Source organism: Pseudorasbora parva, chromosome 4 (genome assembly GCF_024679245.1).
Source record: "Pseudorasbora parva isolate DD20220531a chromosome 4, ASM2467924v1, whole genome shotgun sequence".
NCBI classification, from domain to species: domain Eukaryota; kingdom Metazoa; phylum Chordata; class Actinopteri; order Cypriniformes; family Gobionidae; genus Pseudorasbora; species Pseudorasbora parva.
The window spans coordinates 43,999,136-44,023,885 of NC_090175.1; the positions used below are offsets into that span (position 1 = coordinate 43,999,136).

General features: G+C 36.8%; 1 protein-coding gene and 1 non-coding gene across 10 annotated transcripts in view; both read right to left on the bottom strand.

The window, feature by feature from the left end:
- Positions 1-114: 114 nt before the first annotated feature.
- On the bottom strand, positions 115-330 carry LOC137074222 (small nucleolar RNA U3). Its single transcript, XR_010904946.1, has one exon. It is a non-coding gene; the product is annotated as a small nucleolar RNA U3 (small nucleolar RNA).
- An 884-nt stretch (positions 331-1,214) lies between these two features.
- The window catches only part of micu3a (mitochondrial calcium uptake family, member 3a), a 43,066-nt gene continuing 19,530 nt past the window's right edge, over positions 1,215-24,750 (bottom strand). For 2 of the 9 annotated variants that reach the window (XM_067441922.1, XM_067441918.1), the window contains 8 exons: positions 22,887-22,982; positions 16,265-16,279; positions 15,052-15,146; positions 12,215-12,386; positions 4,824-4,932; positions 4,572-4,729; positions 4,062-4,126; positions 1,215-2,235 (listed from right to left, as the gene is read on the bottom strand). In XM_067441922.1, the coding sequence (XP_067298023.1) occupies positions 2,229-2,235; positions 4,062-4,126; positions 4,572-4,729; positions 4,824-4,932; positions 12,215-12,386; positions 15,052-15,146; positions 16,265-16,279; positions 22,887-22,982 (717 nt within the window). In that variant the 3' untranslated portion in view covers positions 1,215-2,228. Of the gene's footprint in view, positions 2,236-2,423; positions 4,127-4,543; positions 4,730-4,823; positions 4,933-12,214; positions 12,387-15,051; positions 15,147-16,264; positions 16,280-22,886; positions 22,983-24,750 lie in introns of those variants that run through there. The other 7 variants (XM_067441923.1, XM_067441919.1, XM_067441925.1 and 4 more) reach the window with 5 other exon arrangements.

Sequence of the window (24,750 nt, forward strand, 5' to 3'; positions counted from 1 at the left end):
GTGATAATGTATGGACAAACGTATGGATGGATGAATGACATCCATCCGCATGTACATGTACTGATTTGAATAGCAATTCGAATTTGAATCTTCTTTTAAACAATTTTAAACATAACCACTCTGATCATACCCCTTTCCTCCATACCGCATAAATACAGTAAGGAACGTTCATCAATGATGTAGAGCGTATGAAATGAATCATTACTCTACACCCGATTCACGCTCAGAAAGAAGTATCAAAGCTCTTCATCGTGGCTGGGGAGACTCGTCACTTTAGAAATGCACTTCCAAGTTAAAAACTATAGAAATGATCCCTGAAAGTATAGTCTTAACCTATACTCACCAAACCCAGCTCGAGTCTATTCTGGCACCAGGGGTCTCACTGACGGTGTTCATCAGCTGTGACTCGCATAGTACTTGACACATCGATTAGGAAAGGAACATTTAAAATATTGGTATTTTCATTACCACTAACGCTTCAAATAATTGTAACTAATACAATTATCGAGGAATATAGCTGTAAAACTTGTAGACATAATTAATTTGTTAAAATTATACATATTTCAACATACAACGTGTGCTCACCATCATCACCGATGAGAAAAACAACAATCACGTGTCACATTCGAGTGTAATTGGTAAAATTTTTCTTATTGTCCCGGTTGCATATATAATTTAAATAAAAGCAAACAATTGTTTTGTTTTATTGTAGAAACAAGACAAATTAACTTGAATTAGTGTCGCTTATAAAGTTACCCACAATGCACTTCAAACTCTAGAAACTACGCATGACAAAGCAACCAATCAAGAGAGAGCGTATGTATTCATCAATAAAAAACGGATAGAACAACGCATTTAAAAAAATGTAGACTGCCGATCACAACGTAATACAGACCTACATAAAAAAACACCAATTATAAATATAAAAATATTTTATTTAGTTTTTTTAAGGGTTCGTCGTGAGCTGGTACAGCACTAACAAATGTCCGGAGAGAAATCGCCTACTCTGTATAAAGGTTCCGGCAAGAATGAAATGTGTTCACTCAGATCAGATTTGTATTCATCAGGTTCTTTTTTTAATGTCATATATTATACATGTTATAATCCGGAAAACTACTTGCTGTATTCTTAAGACAGTCTTTAAGATAAATATAATAACCAAATACAGTTAGAAGCACATTTCAAATAAATAACAAAAAATGACAAAAGTCATGAACGTTCATGCAATTGTTATTTTATGTTTGTATGTTTTGTATCTTATTTTGTGTCTAATTCTTGTCACTGCTAATAAATGTATAGTAATTTAAATATAATGCTAATACTATTAATACATATTATATAACAAATAAAAAAGACCTATGTACAGATTTTATGAGAATTACATAGGCATATAGGTCATGCTAAATCATTGGAGACAATCTTGAACAGTGTTTGAATCATATGGAAAGCACTTTATTTAATTGTATAACATTTTTATGGAATTCCAGGCCTACTTTTCAAGTGTTTGAATTACAGTCTTAAAATGCATGCTTGGACTGTGCCGTTAATTGCCTCAGATGGCAAGATAACCGAATACAATCTTTGTACAGTCATACCTCTTCAAAAAAATAAAATAAAAAATTGTATGAGAAAAAATAATAGTTTTTATATTAAGGCAATGCACATTATTGCTACATGAACTACATAATCTCTTTTAACCCCAAATAACAAAATATTATCCTTTTCACACAATATGATTATGTACATTTAAACAATCCTGACAGATAACAATGATAAATAAATATGACTAATAGTTGTGTTTTTAATGTGCATAATAAAATGCAAGGTACAATGCAATATAATATAGTACAAATATAATTAATAAAAGGCCATGATGAGTAGCTCATCCTGCTTTAAACATTGCCATTTAAAATACATGAAAAAAATCTCTTTACCCTGTCTCGATACATATGAGCGAACTTCTACCAGCTGAAATTCAGTTACAAGGCCATTCTGCAGGTTACTTGCAAACAAGATTAATAGCAGATTACAGAACAATGTTTGATCATGCAGATGTGCAGATACTAGAACATGCAGTGCAGAGCGAAGATTGCAGGGACACTATCCCAATCCAAGTTTCCCAAGGTTTCAAGATCAGAAAGGGATGAGGTAGATCTCATGATGGAATCTCAAGCAATTTGCCTTCTCTCTCAAACATTTCCAGAGCAGTTCCTCTGGTTTACGCTTGTTCACCTGGTGCAAAGGGAAACAGAAATAATCTTATTAAAAACAAAATCATCAGATTAAATGTTTTTAATATTTTTCAGTATAACATCAGTATTTTTCAGTATAATAAGATATATATATATATATCTTATTTATTATAAGATATCTATATTTATTATTATTATTTTTTTTATATACAGTTCTTTAAAAAAATAAACTAATAATATTTGATAATATTGATGTTTTTACTGTACTGTGATCAAACAAATGTGTCTTAGTGAGCACAAGAGCCTTCTTTTAAAATCTTAAAATAAACTATATACAGTTAAACCTACATTTATTCAGACACCTTCAACATTTTCTCACATTATCAGTTTATTCACTATAGCTTAGAAAATGGTAATAAAATATGACAAGAACTCAGAACTCAGTCAGATAACTTTGATAGAGAGGTATCTAATTGATTACAGTCAACCAATCATTTGTCAGCTGTTACATTTAAGTACACAATTAGATAATTAGACCTAAACAATTTAGGTCAACCAAGAAATGCTTAATTTTGTTCAGTCTATGTAAAAGGTTGCATTAGCATTTAAAGAAAAAACACTTAAGCAAACCATTGTCAGGTCAAAGTGTCTGAATAATTTCTGAATATTTTTAAATAAATTGTACTGGTAGTTCACTCTATGAAGAATTTTATGTCACAGTTTACTTTATTTTGCTATCCTCATCCTCGCTGTCCCTCCAAATCTTTGAATTCAGTTGTTCCAGTCACTTCCATGGCCACAAAATGTTTCATAAACATTTATGAAAGAATGGGTCGCTCTCAGCATCTCAGTGAATTCAAGCGTTGTACCGTGATGGGTTGCCATCTGTGCAATAAGTCCATTCATGAAATTTCCTCACTACTAAATATTCCACGGTCAACTGTTAGTGGTATTTTTACCAAGTAGAAGCAATTGGGAACAACAGAAACTCAGCCACCAAGTAGTAGGCCACGCAAAATCACAGAGTGGGGTCAGCGCATGCTGAGGCGCACAGTGTGCAAAAGTCGTCAACTTTCTGCAGAGTCAATAGCTACAGACCTCCAAAGGTCATGTGGCCTTCAGATTAGCTCAAGAACTGTGCATCGAGAATTTCATGGAATAGGTTTCCATGGCTGAGTAGCTGCATCCAAGTCATATAAAGCATATCACCACTGGACTCTAGAGCAGTAGAGACGTGTTCTCTGGAGTGAAAAATCAAGTTTTTCTGTCTGGCAATCCATTGGACTTTGGAGTGTAAAGTTTGGTGGAGGGGGGCTTATGGTGTGGGTTGTTTTTCAGGGGTTGGGCTTGGCCCCTTAGTTTCAGTGACATGAATGCTTAATGATTGAGCATATGATATGATTGGGGATGGCCACCTCCCTGTTCCAAAATGACTGTGAACCAGTGCACAAAGCAAGGTCAATAAAGACATGAATGAGCAAGTTTTGGTGTGGAGGAACTTGACTGGCCTGCACAGAGTCCTAACCTTAACCTGATAAAACACCTTTGGGATGAATTAGAGCAGAGACTGTGAGCCAGGCCTTCTCGTCCAACAGCAGTGCCTGACCTAACAACTGAGCTTCTAGAAGAATGGTCAAAAATGACCATAAACACACTCCAAAATAGTGGATAGCTTTCCCAGAAAAGTTGAAGCTGTTATAGCTGCAAACTATGACAGTGTGGAGCCAACTCCATATTAAACCACATGGATTAAGAATGTGATGTCATTGAAGTTTATCTGAATGTAAAGGCAGGCATCCAAAAAGTTTTGTCAATATAGTTTGTGTGTGTGTCTCTGTGTGTGTTGTGTGTGTGTGTTTGGTTACTTATCTGCCTGCCAGTTCCTTCTTCAGACATGACCTAAATGAAGTGAAACGCTCTAAAGTCTTATAGCCCTACAGGTAGAAAAAAACAAAATGAGAGAATTATTAATTAGTTCAGTAGTTCATAAATACAGCTATTTTTTAATTTTTATTAACTATATATAACAATAACTAGATTACAAGAAAAACAACTTTTACAAAAAAACACAAATTGATAAAACATTTTTTTTTTTAAATCATGCTGCAGAAACAAATTTGTTGCTAGCATTGTTCAATACCAAAATAACATGCTGTGCTTATTTGACATCGGATTTAGGAACAAAACCTTACAGGGAGATATAGGTTTCATTGTACACGTATAGCTACTGAACACTAGATGGCACTATAGTTACAGTGATACTGTCCACCCACACCTCTCTGAATAACACTCAAAACATCAGAATGTATGTAACTGATGTAATTAACTCAATAAGGTAAAGAATGATGTACCTCTCGTTCCCTTACACCTCTTTCTTACCCTGCCTCCACGGTGCAGACGGTCCTTCATTATACCAATGAACTCTTTGTAACTGAGCTGATCATCATGATCCACATCAAATATCTTGAAAATGGTGTTAACCAGGTGACGGGTCAGCTTGAGGCCTGTTGCGACATACACCGCCCGAGCAAACTCATCTGGAAGACGGAGAGTGACACACATTCAAATAGCACATTTACTCTACAAAACAAACAGGTAAAAGATTTGCAATTGAATCCCAAATGCATTCACCTTGTCCAATGGAACGACAAGCGAAGTTGTACATCTGCATGGCGATGGCAAAGTCTTCAAGGTTATTGAGAAACTGAAAGAAAGACCTGAACTCCTCGAAGGTGATGCCCTGATCGTGAAAAGAAAGAAATGAGCAAAAAGACACAGATATCTTTTATTCTGAGACCTCCAATCTAACTGACAGAGCTGCCATCAACTGACGTCACATTCCATTCCATTTCAAAGAGGATCTGTAAGAGTCATGACATCACGCAGAATACACAAGCGGAGTTGTCATTTCATACTCAAGCGAATCTGTGCTGAACAGACAAATGCAATAATGGACAGAAAGAAATCAACATGTTGATATATGCAAAAGAAATCAGATGCTGTGCCACTCATGCTTGTTTGCTGATGCATGTTCAGCTCTTTGTGCTCTGCCACACTGCATACAATGATACATGCAACGATTAAAGGCATGAGTCATTTTACAGCACATTGACATAAAATTGTCAGCCTGTCTGAATGTGGAGAGGCGAAAACAAACAGCATGACATCATAGACTGGAATCAAAGAGATAACTTACAATTTAACAAAAGAACACCAAGAATATCTCAAATACACCGCTTAAAAGTTTGGGGTTGGTAAGATTTTAAAATGTTTTTGTTTTAAAAGTCTCATGCTTAAGGACTACATTTATTTGATCAAGAATACAGGAAAAATTTAAAATATTGTGAAATATTATATTTATTTTAATACTGAAAATGTCATTTATTCCTGTGATGGCAAAGCTGAAATTTCAGCATCATTACTCCAGTCTTTAGTGTCACTTGATCCTTCAAAAATCATTCTAGTATGCTGTTTTGGTGCTCAGGAAAACATTTATTATCAAACAGCTTAATATTTTAATTAGAAATGTTTGTAGCAATGTAAATGTCTGTAGGCAATTCTGATCAATTAAATGGGTCCTTAATAAAAAAAAAGTATTAATTTCTTTCATAAAAAATCTGCCCTAACCCCAAACTTTTGAACAATAGTGTACACTTAGAACTTAAAAGGATCTGTGTAATCATTTATTCTCCCTCATGTCCTTCCACCTCTGCATTACTTTCTTCTGTTCAACACATTTTGAAGAACTTTGGACCAAATCCAAAATATCATCTTTGTGTTCTTCAGAAGAAAGAAAATCATACAAGTATGACATTTAATATGCATATAATTGTAATTTTTTTTTAAAAATTAAATCAGTATTCTGCAGAATATTGTCCTTCTGTTAAACCAAAATCTATTTATAAATCTTTCACCTGAGGGTGTCAGAGATATTAACACAGACATGTTTTTTCGGGGTTGTAGAAAAAGATAAAGGGTAATGAGGTAGAAAATGCCCTAAACAAACAAAGGGAAGGGTTGTCACAATTATGGTAATCCACATAAACCTCTCTGGTGAGTATTTAACATAGTTAGTTACACATTAGGTTTAACTGAGGGTTAGATTTGAGGTCAGGATTTATGTGATGTTTAAAGCTGAATTTTGTTTGATTGTGTTGAGGACTTGGTACTCATGGTGGAAAACCATAAAATGCCATGATTTTAGGGTCTATTCCGTGGGAATTCGAGAGGGGGTGAAGTCATTCTAGCCAAATGTACAAACTGCTTAAAGGGGCCCCAAAACCTGATACCCTCAACACAAACAGATCCCTCAGATGGGGCTGGGAAAGAGCTAAAAGAAAGCAGTCAGGCATAGAGAAACCCACATCAGGTGACCCTCTATTGAGGGGCAGCATGACAATCTGATTTCAAACACAAACTTTGCCCCAAGCACATACGCACACAAGACCCACACAAATACAGTGGGCGAAAAAGTATTTGGACACTTCACTTAAAAAGTAATGGGATTTCTTTATATACATTACAGACTGGCAGATAGAGTAGGTAGGTAGACAGGTATGTAGATAGGAAGGGTAGATTGCTAGACAGGTAGGTAGGAGGACAGATAGGCGAACAGGTAGGTACAGTGGAGCAAAAAATTATTTAGTCAGCCACCAATTGTGCAAGTTCTCCCATTTAAAAAGATAAGAGAGGCCTGTAATTTTCATCATAGGTACACTTAAACTATGAGATACAGAATGAGAAAACAAATCTAGAAAATCATATTGTCTGATTTTTAAATAATGTCTTTTCAAATTATGGTGGAAATTAAGTATTTGTTCACCTACAAAAAAGCAAGATTTGTGACTATCACAGACCTGTACCCTGTTCTTTAAGAGGCTCCTCTTTTCTCCATTTGTTACCTGTATTAATGGCACCTGTTTGAACTCGTTATCAGTATAAAAGACACCTGTCCACAACCTCAAACAGTCAGGCTCCAAACTCCACTATGGCCAAGACCAAAGAGTTGTCAAAGGACACTAGAAACAAAATAGTAGACCTGCACCAGGCTGGGAAGACTAAATCTGCAATAGGTAAGCAGCTTGGTGTGAAGAAATCAACTGTGGGAGCAATTTTAGAAAATGGAAGACATACAAGACCACTGATAATCTCCCTCGATCTGGGGTTTCATGCAAGATCTCATTCTGTGGGGTCAAAATGATCACAAGAACGGTGAGCAAAAATCCCAGAACCACATGGGGGGACCTAGTAAATGACCTGCAGAGAGCCGGGACCAAAGTAACAAAGGCTACCATCAGTAACACACTACGCTGCCAGGGACTCAAATCATGCAGTGCCAGATGTGTCCCCCTGCTTAAGTCAGTACATGTCTGGGCCCATAGAGAGCATTTTGATGATCTTGAAGAGGATTGAAAGAATGTCATATGGTCAGAAGAAACCAAAATAGAACTTTTTGGTAAGCACTCAACTTGTCGTGTTTGGAGGAGAAAGAATGTTGCACCATAGAGAGTTGCACCATACCTACTGTGAAGCATGGGGGTGGAAACATCATGCTTTGGGGCTGTTTTTCTGCAAAGGGACCAGGACGACTGATCGGTGTAAAGGAAATAACGAATGGGGCCGTGTATCATAAGATTTTGAGTAAAAACCTCCTTCCATCTGCACGGGCATTGAAGATGAAACGTGGCTGGGTCTTTCAGCATGACAATGATCCCGGGCAATGAAGGAGTGGCTTTGTAAGAAGCATTTCAAGGTCCTGGAATGGCCTAGCAAGTCTCCATATCTCAATCCCATAGAAAATCTTTGGAGGGAGCTGAAAATCGATGTTGCTCAACGACAGCCCCAAAACATCACTGTTCTAGAGGAGATCTGCATTGAAGAATGGGCCAACATAAAAGCAACAGTGCGTAAAATCCTTGTGGCGACTGACCTCTGTCATTGCCAATAAAGGGTATATAACAAAGTATTGAGATTAACTTGTACTGACCAAATACTTATTTTCCACTATAATTTGCAAATAAATTCCTTTAAATAAGACAATGTGATTTTCTTCTCAATGGGATTTTTTTCTCATTCTGTCTCATAGTTGAAGTGTACCTATGATGGAAATTACAGGCCTCTCTCATCTTTTTAAGTGGGAGAACTTGCCCAATTGGTGGCTGACTAAATGCTTTTTTGCCCCTCTGTATACTGGTAGGTAAGTAGACAGAAAGGTAAGTAGGGCAGGTAGGTAAACAGGTAGACAGGTAAACACATAGATATGTAAGGTATAGGCAAACAGTTAAGAAGAAGTGGTAGGGTAATAATAATAATTTGTTAATTATATAGCGCTTTTCTGGGTGCTCAAAGAGCATTACATTTGGAAGGGGGATCTCCTCAACCACCACCAATGTGCAGAATCCCCCCGGATGATGCGATGGGAGCCAAATTGTGCCAGAACACCAACCACACACCAGCTTATTGGTGGAGAGGAGACAGAGTGATGAAGTCAAGGTAGGTAGTTAGATGTATGTAGGCAGACAGATAGGTAGGGCAGATAGGTAGACGGGTAGGTTGGTAGACATATGTAGGCAGACAGATAGACCGGTAGATAGGTAGGTGGGGCTGGTATGTAGACATGTAGGTAGGAAGACAGGTAGGTAGACAAGTAGACATGTAGGTAGGTAGGATGGGGGAAGATAAGTAGGTATAGGTAGACAAGTAGACATGTAGGTAGGTAGACAGGTAGGTAGGATATGTAGGTAGATAGGTAGGCAGGACAGATACATTTGATAGGTAAGTAGATAGTCAAGTAGACATAGGTAGGTAGGCAGACAGACAGACAGGGTAGATATAGACAGACATGTATGTTGACAGACAGACAGGTAGGTAGGATAGGTAGACAGAAACATATTACAGTAGTTTCACACATTTTGTATGGATGAAGTGACCAAATAATTTTTGGGGGCCACTGTATATCTTAATATAAACTTGGAAGGTCTCTTAAAACAAGATCATTTTAGCTAGTTGAAAGTAAATGGGAATTTACTTTCTTGAACATGTACCACAAGATCAAAGAGAGGGAAAACAACTGAAACACAAAATGAAGGGCATAACAAATCAAAACACGATCTGACTGCGGGGCGACGGATCACTCTGGCAGGGACAAACCTTTGGTTTCTTCCAGTGCGTGATAAAAAGGGATAACAGAGAGAATACAGGAAGTTTGTGTACACTGTAATAGAGCTAGAACTCGCTCTGCAACTTGTCTGCATGAAACAAGACCTTCTTTGGCTCCATCATCATTATTATTTCAGTGTTAGTAAAGATGTTAATTTATTGTATCAGCAATCATGCCATTATACAGTATTACAATTCAAATTGCATACAGCAATTCAAAAATCTGATTATGTTTATTAGGTTTTGCATGCTTTTTCAAATGTCTTTGGCCTTGTTCAGACATGTAGCAAAAATCCATTTTGTTGGTGTATCCATCTTAGATACATTTAGAAATTTGTAATCTGCAAACAACAATAAATAAATACAAATTTTACCAACCTGATTCAAACCACATTCAAAGATTGTTGGACAATTAATGTCTCATGGCATTTCTCTCAGTTGTCACACTGGATCATGTGTCACATTTTCACCCTTTCTTTCTCTTATAAAACTATTGGAGTTTTGATTTATAGCAAATATGAGACTACAGGTTCAGTTAAACCCTAGTGCTTATATTATGTGTTACTTATTATTACTTACAAACCCAATTCCAAAAAAGTTGGGACAAATTGTGAATAAAAAAGGAATGCCATAATTAAAAAATCTCCTAAACTTATATTTTATTCACAATAGAATATACAGTACAGTAGATATATCAAATGTTGAAAGTGAGGCATTTTGAAATGGCATGCCAAAATTGGCTCATTTTGGATTTCATGAGAGCTACACATTTAAAAAAAGTTGGGACATGTAGCAATAAGAGGCTTGAAAAGTTATATGTACATATAAGGAACAGCTGGAGAACCAATTTGCAACTTAATAGGTCAATTGGCAACATGATTGGGTATAAAAAGAGCCTCTCAGAGTGGCAGTGTCTCTAAGAAGTCAAGATGGGCAGAGGATCACCATTTCCCCCAAATCTGCGGCAAAGAGTTTGAAGTTATCATCATCTACAGTGCATAATATCCCCAAAGATTCAGAGAATCTGGAATAATCTCTGTGCGTAAGGGTCAAGGCCGGAAAACCATACTTTATGAGAATCTACTGCATCACATACAGGAATGCTACTGTAATGAAAAACACAACATTGGTTCAGGAATACTTCCAGACAATATTGTTGGTAAACACAATCCACCGTGCCATTCACCGTTGCTGGCTAAATCTCCATAGGTCAAAAAAGAAGCCATATCTAAACATGATCCAGAAGCACAGGCGTTTTCTCTGGGCCAAGGCTCATTTAAAATGGACTGTGGCAAAGTGGAAAACTGTTCTGTGGTCAGACAAATCAAAATTTGAAGTTCTTTTTCAAAAACTGGGTCGCCATGTCATCCAGACTAAAGAGGACAAAAACAACCCAAGTTGTTATCAGCTCTCAGTTCAGAAGCCTGCATCTCTGATGGTATGGAGTTGCATGAGTGCATGTGGCTTGGGAAGCTTAAACATCTAGAAAGGCACCATCAATGCTGAAAGGTATATCCACGTTCTAGAACAACATATGCTCCCATCCAGACGTTGTCTCTTTCAGGGAAGACCTTGCATTTTCCAACATGACAATGCCAGACCATATACTGCATCAATTACAACTTCAGGGCTGCGTAGAAGAAGGATCAAGGTACTGAAATGGGCAGCCTGGAGTCCAGATCTTTCACCCATAGAAAACATTTGGCGCATCATTAAGAGGAAGATGTGACAACGAAGAACTAAGACAGTTGAGCAACTAGAAGCTTGTATTAGAAAAAAATGGGACAACATTCCTATTCCTAAACTTGAGCAGCTTGTCTCCTCAGTCCCCAGACGTTTGCAGACTGTTATAAAAAGTAGAGGGGATGCCACACAGTGGTAAACATGGCCTTGTCCCAACTTTTTTGAGATGTGTTGATCCCATGAAATTTAAAATCAACTTATTTTTACCGTAAAATGATACATTTTGGTTTAAATGTTTGACATGTCATCTAAGTTGTATTCTGAATAAAATATTAAAATGTGAAACTTCCACATCATTGTATTATGTTTTTAGTCACAATTTATACATGGTCCCACCTTTTTTGGAATCAGGTTTGTACATTACTGTAGCAAATACATCATTACTACAGTAATCCCTAATCAGAATAGATATACTGGACATTGATGACATTATCTGAACAAATGGATCAGATTTCATCACTTAAAAATGACAGTCGTTCCTAAAGACTGGATTAATGTGGAGTTTGAACAAAGCCTTTTTTTCTTCCAAGGACTAATATAGTGCACAGTAGTACACCAGCTAAACAATAGGCACAATAGCACCATGCAATAAAAAGACACATAATATAACATTTGCATCAAGATATTAAAACAACCGAGCCTGGAATGTCCAGTTCCACTTTACCACAAAGTGTGTGTTTGACAATTGCTTATTTAAAAAAACAGTAATATTACGAAAGATGGATGCCTGCAGCATAAAAAAGGTTAAGTTGCACAAGTTGTGGGGAGGTGAGAATAGCGGGAATATAAAACTAAACGGCAGTTTACATGCAAGTGTCACACTCAGGGGTGAATGACCACTCGTGTGTGTATCTTGGGGCTGGATACCAGAATGTTTGAGTGGACAAAAATGTATTTGTTGCAGTATTTTTAAGATGATAAAATAATTTCCTTGTGGGCACAGAATGGAATTTGAGATTGATATTTCGACCAGTAACCTTCTTGTACATGTAAAGGTGCTGGGAGGAGGGGTAACAGGGGTCAGTTAAAGGGGTGAAAGTGTGAGCATGGGGGAGGTCGGTGTTACAGATGTCCTACACCTTTTCAGATGAAGTTAACGGCTAGGTGACGTTACTCATTACCTTCTCGTCTGGTATGCACTGCCGCACATTCTCCAGATAGCTGCGGATATCTTCTACATTAGTGTAGCGCAACAAGATTCGTGCAAAATCCTCCTCACTGATGGTGGTCATGCCTTTGGAATAGGTCAGGAACTCAATCTCCAACATCTCAGTTTGCAGGTTATCCATAAATCTGAAAGAACAATGAAATGTGTAATTTATGTGCCATTAGCACAAAAAAATGGTGTATTGTGAATGGTGTTTGCCCAAGCAAAACCATTAAACCAGTTAAACCATTTTTTTGGGCCTGTTTACATTCAATTTAGACACAACTGGTATCCGATATAATAATAATAATAATAATAATAATAATAATAGTTGATTTTATTTATAACGCACTTTTCATTCTGAAGAATCTCAAAGTGCAACAACGGAAAAGGGAAAGATTACAAAAATGAATGAAAAGTAAAAATATAGATTAATACAAAAAATCAACACATAAAAGCCTTTCTGAACAGAAAAGTCTTCAGTTCTGCTTTAAACTGCTCCAGGCTCTGTACTGCTCTCAGCTCACTCGAAAGGCGGTTCCAAAGCCGCAGTGTAGCCGAGCATATCTGTGTTTACATTCATTAATATGCACATGGTAGTATAGAATAGCCGTGCTATTAAAATTATCAATATAATTCATGTCAGGTGGCCATGAAATGGGTTATTTGCCAGCATGGACAAAATAACAGCTATCATGGATGTTTTGCAGCGCAAAATCTGGCCGAACGGATACAGTACAATTTACTTTATAGAGTTTCTACCTCAATAACAAAGCTGTGAGCGAGTGCATACAGGCACATCTGCTTCATAATACAACATTAAAAAGCTATCTTTGTGGCCAAACGTCACCCTCGCCTTGTGGAATTCAAAGAGGAATAGGATATTCCTGTTGAGAAGTAGATCAGATGTCCAGATATCGGATACGTATCTGATTTAAAACTACATTTGTAAATGGCTCAGATCAAATGCAAAACAATCGGATCTTGTGTGGATTTTTGTGTTTGTACTTGTGCAACAAATCAAAAAATTGTGCCATGTGTAAATGCTGCCAAAGTGATGGAAAAATAGCTGTGTCACTTGTACTGACTGTTTATGACAAACTACATGTTGTTCAAAAGTTTTGGGTCAGTAAATTGGCAAAACAAAACAAAAAATTGAGGCAATCGTTTACGTCACATTGTAACCATTGTAAAAGCAGAACTTTTTTTGTTTTGTTCTCATACATTTTAATTGCTCTTAAATTCAAATATTTGAGTAAACTAATTAATTAAAATTCCAATTAGCAACTTAAATATTTTTAGTAGTGGAAACCTGATAGTAACCATCTCTTCTATACTAGCATAACAAAACATTAAACACCACTAAAGCTCCAACTTTATATTAATCTTGCACAAAAATAAAACATTATATAATGCTTAATTTTAGCATTTATTTTCCATTTTGAGTGTCATGGCAAAGCATTCTGGGAAATATAAATCCCAGCCCGGTTTCAGTTAAATTTAAGTTGATCTAAATTTAAAGGTGCCCTAGAATGAGTTGAAACAATATGTTAAATTGTTCTCTGATATCTACATAGAGGGTATGTGGCTTAGTTAATTGTCAAGAATTGTCCAGATACAGTTTTACAGGTCAATTTACAACCCTATAAATTGTCCCTAGGATGTAATCCTCTGTTTTTGCCTTATTTGGAAGAGTCATGAATATTAATGTTGAGCTCTGCTCTGATTGGCTTATGCAGTTCAGTTGTATGAAGCGGCTTGTGAGTCCTGACCGTCCTGAAAGAACACTGAACATAGACAATGCGGTCTCTCTAAGAAACCTTCAATTTAATCAGAAATTGTTTAAACAGTCAATAAGTGGATAAAATCCCTATTACTGCTTGCAGGAATACAGTTGTAATTGCCACTTTCTTCAGTTTAAGACGCTGAGCGAAGCTTGCTTGAAATGGGCCGAACAAACAAACGATCTTGAATTAGTTTGTTGCGGTATCCGATTATAAACATCAACCATGACTGTTGACATTTTTTATCAGTGGGAAGGGTCGAAAAGTCCTCACGTCTCCTGCACAGCCTGAAATTTGTGTCCAGAGCTGCCGTTTTTGGTATCCTCGAGTGTCGCTTGTTTACCTGCAGTCCGATTATTCGGCTCCGTCAGTTCCGCCTGACCATGAACATGTTTGGCAAATGTTGGGGGCGTGCATATAAATGATCCCCAGTGATTGCGTCACGGTTGGCATTATGTTGAGAATCACTAATATTTTACTATGGCAAGGTTAATTCAATTTTTCATTCTAGGGCACCTTTAAAGAAACAAGTTTATAAAATACAAAACAATGAAATAATTCAGATTACTCAAATCTGTCTGTTTTGTGAACTCAAAAGAAAAAGAAAGTTCTAAGTACTCATAAAAGTTATTTTGATTGAACTTTGTTTAATTTGTAGCACAACTGTTTTCAACGTAAAATAAATGTTTCATGAGCACCAAATCACCATATTGGAATACTTTATGAAGAATCATATGACACTGAAGATAGGATTCATGATGCTAAAAATTCAGCTTTACCATCATAAATGTATTTATTATTAAGAATTTTTTTTTTTTTTTTTAATTAGTTTTTGAACAAATAAATGCAGCCCTGGTGAGCATGAGATTTCTTTAAAAACAATAAAACATCTTACAAATCCCAAACTTTTGTACACTTTATTCATTTTATCACATCACACCCTGTTAGGACAAGCTGTTAACTAACTTCTTATATATCTTTCCATGTCTAGTGAAGAAATAAGAGCCATGTTTCAGAGCCGTCATACCTGTAGAAGTCGTCAAACGTCAGCTCCGCCTTCCCCTTCTTGCCAAAGAAGTGCACGAGCAGAGTGGTGTCAATCATCATGTTCTCATCGGCACGCTGCCATTGGTGAAGAGTGGTGGTAAAGAGAGCAAAACAAGAAAGAAGAAAACGATGACAAGGATCCAGCTGTTTTTGCAATAAGAAAGAAGTCTGTCATAGGCTTGCCGAGCCATTCAAAGTACCAGCCATCCAGTGCCTGAAAGTGTGCATCCAATTAAATATTATCTCCCCTAGCCCACAGAAGACATGTTCTGAGTAGACGTGCAAATCTTTATACCATTAGTAGGTGAGCATGGCATAAAGAATGTATATTACACACAAACAAAGAGCAATGATTCACAGAAATGCACACAAACATGCCAGTTGTGTACATAAAGAGACCATGTATACACCTGGTATATTCAATTACCACTGAATGGTGTTTAAAAGAGCAATTCACAAAACCTTTTGGAGTCCATTTGTTTATAGTGATCGGAAATTAATACCAGGTGTAAATGGGGTCGAGCCAGTATATAGGACAAAGACACACAAAAGCATTCACATCGCATGCACTTCTGCAGCAAACTTTCACACAGAGTATCTGCGGGAGTATCACACGTGTGAGCACAGGGTATTCTCACAAAAATGCGTATAAATAGTATGAGTGTGCAATGTCGTGGAATGTATACGCCAAAACTCATTTTGCATTTTGCGAAAAACAGAGTATCATATGCACGCCAAAATGAGTTTTGGCGTATACATTCCACGACATTGCACACTCGTACTATTTATACGCATTTATGTGTGATCGGGTTGGTGAGCAGGTTCCACCTTTCCTTCTCTGGACAGTATCTTCTGTTTGTTTAAACAATTTAAGTGACCTTACAAGTGTCAAGATTGCTTTTTCAGTGGAGCTCAGGAAAAGGCGTTAATTTGGCAGTAAAAAAATAAAAAAATAAAATAAAAATAAAAAGTGGCATGGTATCCAAATCAACTGGAAGAAGGTGGCTAAAAGGTGCAAGGCCAGATTAGGTTATATTTTTTCACTACACATGCTTCACCCTCATCTGCAAAAGGAGCCTATCATGCTGAAACTACATAAAACCAGGCATAAACTCCAAACAGCACTTTGTCCCTGGTCATGGGCCTCTGTGCAATGAAACAAGCCAGAATGCAAGTCCATGCCACTGCTGTACCTCTAGCTTAAAATCCTATCCATGAAGATACAATCAGAGGAAAGTTATAAAGAGAGAAAGAATTATTCTGTTTCTCTAGCCAGATTGTCTCAGATACATATCGCACATACTTGTTGTTTGAATCAACACACTGTTAAAGAAAACAACAAGAAAACAATTAAAGAAGTAAAACTTGTAAACCTGTTCTGGTATGCTTAGTATTAACCCAGGGTGGAAATGTTACTGTTTGATCCAAACAGCATGGAAACCGGCTTCAAAACAGATATAAATTCTCAATTGTGATAAATAAAGCATATTTATTTATTTATTAAAGACTTCATATAAGAGACTGTTCCAACTACATTCACAAAGGCTGTTTCAAAAAAATATATTGGCTGTAAAGAGGGTGTCTTCTAAAAATACCCTGTTTTAGCTCAATTCAATGGCATACATCCACATACACTGGAGCATCAAAGATAATAATAAAAAAGAATTGTTGCAGATTGCAAATATACTTTTACATTTAATTTAATACCAAAACTATTTGGAAAAAAAGCAGTCCACCTATTTAAAACTCATCATTTTTTTTATCTAATATTTGTATGTGCTGCATTTTTGTGTATATTTGTATATTGTAACAGAGGAGCCAGAGACAGAGGAGCATTATATATCCATGACCAACATGGGGCAAACCCATAGTGACAATATACAGAGATAGATTGTATGTTAAATATTTAAATGTCCGCAAATGTTAGATTTCCAGAAACTGTGGAAACTTTAAATCTGTAAAAATGGTTTCTGGGAATTGGAATGGATCACTTCCAAAGACTGAAATGTTGCACTTCATTTTATTTTATTTTTTTATAAATAAACTTTCTGGAGCTTTAAAGATTAATTCACTTGAAAATGACCACATGATTTACTCCCTCAAGCACAACCCGTTCTCACTCCCAAGGCGTCAAAATCTGAAGCATGGTCAAGTGCCTTCCGCATCACAATGAAGACGCTAAAGGTACCCCTAGGCGTCATTTTTCGACATGCAGGGTGCTTCATTAATTTAATAAGAAACCTTTGTCATCATACACAGATGCATTGGGCATGTGAACATCATGATAAAATTATATTGGGTTATGATTTTGCCATTATGACATGTTGGAGTGTGATTCCCAATGTAATCAGCCAGCATAATTTAGACACGTTTGAACATCCCATCCTAAACCTACCCATTTGTGTATTATATGATATAAAATACAGGATATAACAGACAAATACGACTGAAGGCACAATTTATTCAAAAAGTACAAAAGTGTTCCAAGGCCAAACGACTGATTTGTGTGAAGAAAATCCCCCAAAGCGATCAGCGTCTCCATCAGCTGAAGATCATGCGCACATTAAAATGTAAAATATTGCGCTTTACGTCAGATTTCATAGTGAAATTGCATAGGCCCTCTTATGTCTCGTGGCCAATTGTGTCATTAGGTCAGCTTTGATTGCAAAATGTCATTGGCTCTCGTGTGCCTCGTGATTTATTGCGTCATGCTAAAGAGTCGGTGTATCATTGGAATCAGATAAGAGTAAAGTGTTCATGGAGCAGCGGGATCATCATTTCAACGATTAAAACTTTAAGATCAACTCTGTTATTTACATAAAGATATCATATGACTTCAGAAGACTCAGAATGCAACACGAGTTAATAGTGTTTTTGGTCAGTTTTTGCAATAAATACCTGTGCTTTTAATTGCCCGTTATGTGTTTTATATTGTTTAGAAGTGGGCAGATTTAGGGTAGATGTGGGGTTAATTGCTCCAAAATATAAAAGTAGCCTATAAATATTCATAAAATCATGTCTGCTTTTACAAATGCAAATAATTAAATGCATCATGATCTGACCATGATCGTACCTGTGCATCTATATAGTGACACCTATAGGGGTACCTTTAATTCTTTCCCCGCCAGAATTTAAAAAAAAAAGATGTTAGACAGCGACAGGGTTTTTGACAATTTTCGCAAAAAATTAATAGCCCATAGAATATTTTGTTTAATGAATATCTGAACATGCAATATATCAACATAAAGAGCTGACCCTCTTCTTTAAAAAAAAAAAAACATGCATTCCTTTTTTATCAAAACTTGATTATGGGTAGGTTTCATTAAAAAAAAAAGCAACATCTTGAACTAAGAGGCTGAGAAAATCACGTTTTTGTGAAAGACTACATCCAGATCAGATTCGGAGCGATGATCAAACACAGATGGAGTAGATTGAGTCCATCAATGCTTGCACAGTCCTGTATGGAATGTCAAAGCTGCCAATATTAAAAATAAATAAATACATAAAGGAGGGCGGGTTTACCTCAGACATAGCAATCGAGCCCAGAGTAGGCGAGAACGAAGCGCTGAGGCCACAGTGACACCTTATGGTGTGGCCGAAATACAATAAGTATAGCCTACTGATGTTGATACTGTCTGTGATGAAGGACTTGGGTAGGTATATGACCAAAATCTTATATCACGGGTTAAGTGATATCCCCCTAACTGTAGCCTACTGTGTTGTAAAATGTCCTGGGCTAACAAACATGAACAGCGTGAACAGATCTGATAACAGGGACTCTGAAATGGAATCGCTTGATTTTTCTCACGGAAAGGAAGCAGCGCACATATAGGCTACAGTGAAGTCCACGCAAGCATATTGATCAATGCATTTAAAACGAGACCATGTTTTTCTATTAACAGTGGTAGTCTTTAGCTTTCATAAACTCATGTCCAGGGGCAACCTTATTAAAAGTATTAATAAGTATTAAGTAATAAGAATAAGTATTAATCCAAAAATATGACATGATGGAATCAATGAAGTGATATGTTTAATACGTTTAATATGAAACTAAAACACACAGTAGGTAGCAGCTAGTCACTGTCGTAATAAATGAGTTCAATGCATTCATTTGATTCCTTAAAATACACAAGGAATTTTTGGCCTGAAAGCATTTTCTCACAAATAATGGAAAATTCCATGTTTGGCGGGCAAAGAGTTAATGTCTTAATTGTGACGCAGAAGGCCCTTGATCATGCTTTAGATTTTGACATATTGGGAATGAGAATGGGTTGTCAAGCAACGTGTATATGACTTTCTTCTTTCTAATGAACACAATCAAAGTTATATTAAAGGTGTCATGAACTGTTTTTTTGGGGTTTTTTTTATACTGTTGTCTCAGGTCAACTAATGATGTTCGTGTGGTTTATTTTCTACACTGGTTTTGAGGCTCTCTCTGAAAACACTGGGTTTTGATGGGCGTGGCGCACTGGAGACTTGGAAGTAAACGCCCATGGCTAGGATTGGATAAGATTTGCATATTTAATGAGCTTAAGGTCCCCTGTCAGTTCAATGAGGGAGAGTAGAGATTGAGAGAGAAGTGGCAACCAGAATGATTTTCTCGATCACAGGGCTCGTAAACGTCTTTATCAAACAAACACAATGTTTTATTTCTCATCGACCCGCGATTGATTAGACTACTATTTTTATATTACACATAGCCTGCAAGATCAGACACTATAAGCGACACCCTTCAGATGTCAACTCGAGAGAGAGAATAGCAGAACGGAATATAATGAGATTCATCGGCCTTCCGGCCCGCTGAGCCCTGGCCCATTACGTGTCTGTGTCTAGCGTGCTAAATGTATATTTCTGTTAGACACGTACACATAAGCAAAACAATCTATAACAATGCAATACTATTACATATAAAAACACGTTTTACTCACATAAGTGTGTTGCACCATTCCTGTCGGATCCAAATCCAGCATCGACCTGTGACTTGTTTACAAATGGTTCCCAGTGAAATGAAGTGAACATGTCTTCCCAAGGTCAGCTGGAACTTCATTAAAAATAAAGTTCAACCACTCATTTCTAATATTAGGATCAGAAGGAAGCTTATGGAGCGACTATGTTCTTCCACAACCAGGAATAGTGCAATATATTGCTATCTTCCTCGGCATGTTTAATGTTGTTGACCAGCTAGCACGTCGAGTTGAACAGCTCCATGAGTCGGCGGGCGGGGCTACTGAATTAGACGCGCGGTAGAGGCGGTGTTTCGTCGCGCATTGATGTCAGTATGAAGCACAGAACTGTTTGCTGAGCCCGGTGTCTATAAAAGCTTTTTTCTTTGACTAATAAGGAAGTTTTCAGCTCTGAAACTTAGAGGATATTCTTATATTACCATGACATTTTATATATCAAAAGCTCAAGGGAAAGTTGATTTCTCAATTCATCACCCCTTTAAAGCCCCACTTGGCTACTTTTGCTGTCGGGGTCCCCCTACAGTTTGGAAAAAATAATGTCCTCAACTACTGTCGTAAGCTCAGTCATCCTACAACAGGGGATGCCATCGCGCGTGCATTTGTTGACATGACAACCCTGATAGCCCTGAACTAGTGATGCGCGGTTCGTCTCATAACCCGCGGACCCCGTATGTCTATTTAATGGTCGCGGGTGCGCGGCGTGTTGTAAAAATATATACAGTGGTGCGGTGCGGGCCAAATAACTTCATAAAAGCGTCCCGCGGGTCGGTGCAGCACTAACAGTTCCCCTGAACAGTTCTTCTGGCGGCGCGTGTGAAATGTCTTCATCCCAGGTAACGTTACAGTCAGTGGCATATGTTTCAGCATGTCATATGAATATAATTTCATAGGTTTTATTTTTTTCAAACGCCAAATAATCACGATGCTCACGTTTACAAGCCAGCGTCATTATAGTAGTCTATTGGTTACCGTTTTACAGAATCTATATGATACTTCAGTTCAATGTTTGAGTGGTAGCTCACCGTAACAAGCATGACAGCATCGGTCGGGCACGCCTCCTTCAGCTCACGCCGACGAGCAAACCCTGGTCACATTTTGATCCTCGTCCTGCCTTTAATCCCATCATTTTTTCATTTCCTCTTATTGCTTTCCTCCAACAAAACCTTTTCTTTCTTATTTGTCTCTGCTGCTTCGGACATGACTATATTATCCGACGAACAAAGTTGGGCTCGCACGTCCGAATGTAAGGAAGTGTGGGTGTTGGTGGAAGTGACGTATAGGCCGTAAAGCAGTCGAATTTTGTAGTTCTTTTCTTTTTCTCGGGTTACTACCCGAAACCCGAAGTTTAAAAGTACGATTAAAAACGATACAGACCCCATCAGGCTATGGCAGACGTGTCATTCAACCTATTGTAAGTCGATTTATCATCACAAGAGTCTTAAAAAATATATTATGAAGGTTGAAAAGTTACCTAGTGCTGCTTTAATAAATATTGTGATATTCCACGCTTTTTAAATGGCATGTGAGCAGGGCCCACGAGTTTGAAGCTAAAAAAAAAGAGCATCCATCCAAACGTACGAAGTCATCTACACATTGGTTATCTTGACAGTGAATACATCATGGGGTAATTTTCATTTCAATGTGAACTAATCCTTTAAGTTCAATGTTTGGACATCCATTCTTTTTGTTTATTTATTCAAATGCAAAAAAATAGCATGTTTTCTTGGTATCCCTGTTCATGTGTTTTTGTATTCACCACCATTATTTTGCCCAAATGTCACAAATCTGCTCATAAAAAAGTAATGCGCTTAAAACTGATGGATTGGTAATTGATTCTCGTTTCTTTATCTAGAACATAGCTGTTTTCCTCATTTCACAATTTCGTCATCAATCTGCTGGAAGTGTGACATCACAACACTGTGGTTACAGGAAACCATTAATGTGAGGTCATCATTACATGTAACACCACAGCAAGGCCCACGGTGTGACTTAGACAAGGCCTGAGGCCTTTTACTCTTTGATCTAAAAACAGCGATAAAAACAGTGATTACTGCTGTCGACTTCTAAGATGAGTAACCCCAATCACACTTCTACACATGCTAGCATGCCCCCAGTTGTCAGCTCAGACAAACAGACCTGTCTAACTGCTGTGTCATCTGAGGAAGCCAGGCTGAAATTACCCTTTCATTGTGAATAACAGACTAAGTAAATACAGGGCATCTGCACAAAGCTCTCCACAATCATTAAACTACTGCTTCCTACAGACGCCCTCTATTAGCCATCAGAACACAAACACACCATCAGGATGAGCAGACATATTCTGAATCGGTGTACAAACAATGTACATCCTCGCAGCTGTGAGCATTCGCAATATAATTTTGGATTAGTCGCAGTCAATTCTACACAAATATTGCACATACAAAATAGCAGAACAATATAAGCTAGGGGAAGAAAGAAACTAACAATTGATTAAAATAAACAAATTGATCTTGTTTAAAGAATGTGCATTTTTTCGTGGAAAACAGGACAAAGATACTGATTTTGATATGATTTTCTTTTTGTTGGAGTGCAGCATCAGAAACAGATTTACTAAAAGATCAACAGCTGATAAAATACATAAAAAGAGGGATGGAACTAATAAAAATAAACAAAAGGACAATTGCACAGGTCGTTAAATGGCAATGACCAATGTTATATAGGGTTAAGGTGGATATAGGGTTGGGATGCTGAAACAGAAAGGAGGAATGAGAGTTACGATGTACCTTTTCAAGTGAGAGCACTGTGTTAGGGGATGGCTAGGGACGAATAAAAACATGGGATGAGACAGGAGGACAGAGGGCTATGGCTGTACCTCTGCCAGGTCAGAAAACAGGGCTTGGCTTGCGCCACGTCTCAGCATGTCCCAGTAGCTCCTGGGCACAAACTCCTGACTCTCTTTTTTTAGCACCTGCAGAAGGGTTAGCATGAGATGAAAAGCTGTTATCATGTTAGCTTATATAGACAGGGTTTAATAGAGGATGTGTCGGGTGGTCTCTCAGTCCTTTCTCAGCCGTTAAGGACATAATGCAAATCTAACAACTAATCAAATATACTGCATGAAAGATAAATATGGAGATTGGGTGGGGGAGGGGGTGGGTTGATGTTAGCCAAATGCTAATTGTATGATGTTATATAATGTGAGTGATCAATAATCTGGGAGATTAACTAAGGTTAAATAGCAGATATAGTGCACCAGAATACCAGGTACAGAATCTTCTGTGAAAATCAGAAGTGCTATCATGTCATTGATTGTGATTGGTTGAGTCAATATTTTTAACTGCACAACTATGGAATAGTTTCAGATTAGTTTAGAGATGCATATCACTTCATGATTTTTTTGAAATGTAAAAATAACAGTGGCTCAGCCTTGCAATGACAAACTGGATATTTTAACCATGTTATAAGCAAAATAATTGATTTTGAACAGTTGAAAAATGACTGCACAACATGGCAGTGTGTCCTCAGTTATTCTGTACAAAGTTATTGAATACAGTGGCTGAGAGACTATAAGTGACACATCAGGTTAAGGAAAACAGGAAATATATTCAGTCCTATGGAGCCACTTTAATGGACAATGCTGTTCTTTCACTCTTTCACCCTTTTTCTGTATTCAGTATGTGATTCACAGGCTTTATCCAAACATTACACAACCAGAAAAAAGGACCACCAGCTCTGGAAGACTTTCATGGTAACTCTTGTATATATGTTTGTATTTGTACTTTAGTTGACCATGTGTTTGATCATGAAAGTGGATGTGTATCTGTTTGTATGGGGACAAATTTGTCCACTAAAGTTGGGGACATTCAGGGATGTATGTATAAGAAAATATTTAAAATAATTGTTAAAACTTTACAATAAGGTCTCATTTGTTAACATTAGTTAATGTATTAACTAACATGAACTCACAGTAAGCAATACCTTTGTTACAGTATTCATTAATCTTTGTTAATATTATTTTAAAAATATCAAGCTATTAATTGTTTGTTCATGTATAAGTTTATTAATGTTAACAAATGCAACATTTTAGTTTAATAATGTATTAGTAAATGTTGAAATTAACATGAACTAAGATTAATACATGCTGTAGAAATTAATGTTCATTCTTAGTCCATATTAACTGAAGTAGTTTAACTAATGGTAACTAATGAAACCTTTTGTGTAAACTGTTACCAAATCTTTACCAAACCACTTTTTTTTTTTTTAATTTTTGTTTAAATAATATTTTTGTGTGTGTTAGTCTATAGTAATTATAATAAAGAGTATATAAATAAACATTTCTGACATGTTCCCATTTATCAGTGTCATCAAATTGGTCTATAAATCAAATATCTCCAATATTTCAGGGGGAAAAAATAGGAACAAATTAGACATTTTTATATGATTTTTTAATTATACTGTAATAGTATTGAGCTACACTTTTTTGCAAAGTCTCGTATGCTAACTAATGCTGCATTTATTGAATAAAAAATACAGGTAAAACAGTTACATTTGTGAAATAGTATTACAATTAAAATAACTGCTATTTCAATATATTTTTAAGTATAATTTATTCCTGTGATGGAAAAGCTACATTTTCAGCATCATTATTACTCCAGTCTTCAGTGTTGCATGATCCTTTAGAAATTGTAATATGCTGAATTGGTGGTTATGTAATATTTCTTCTTATTGGTCTCACG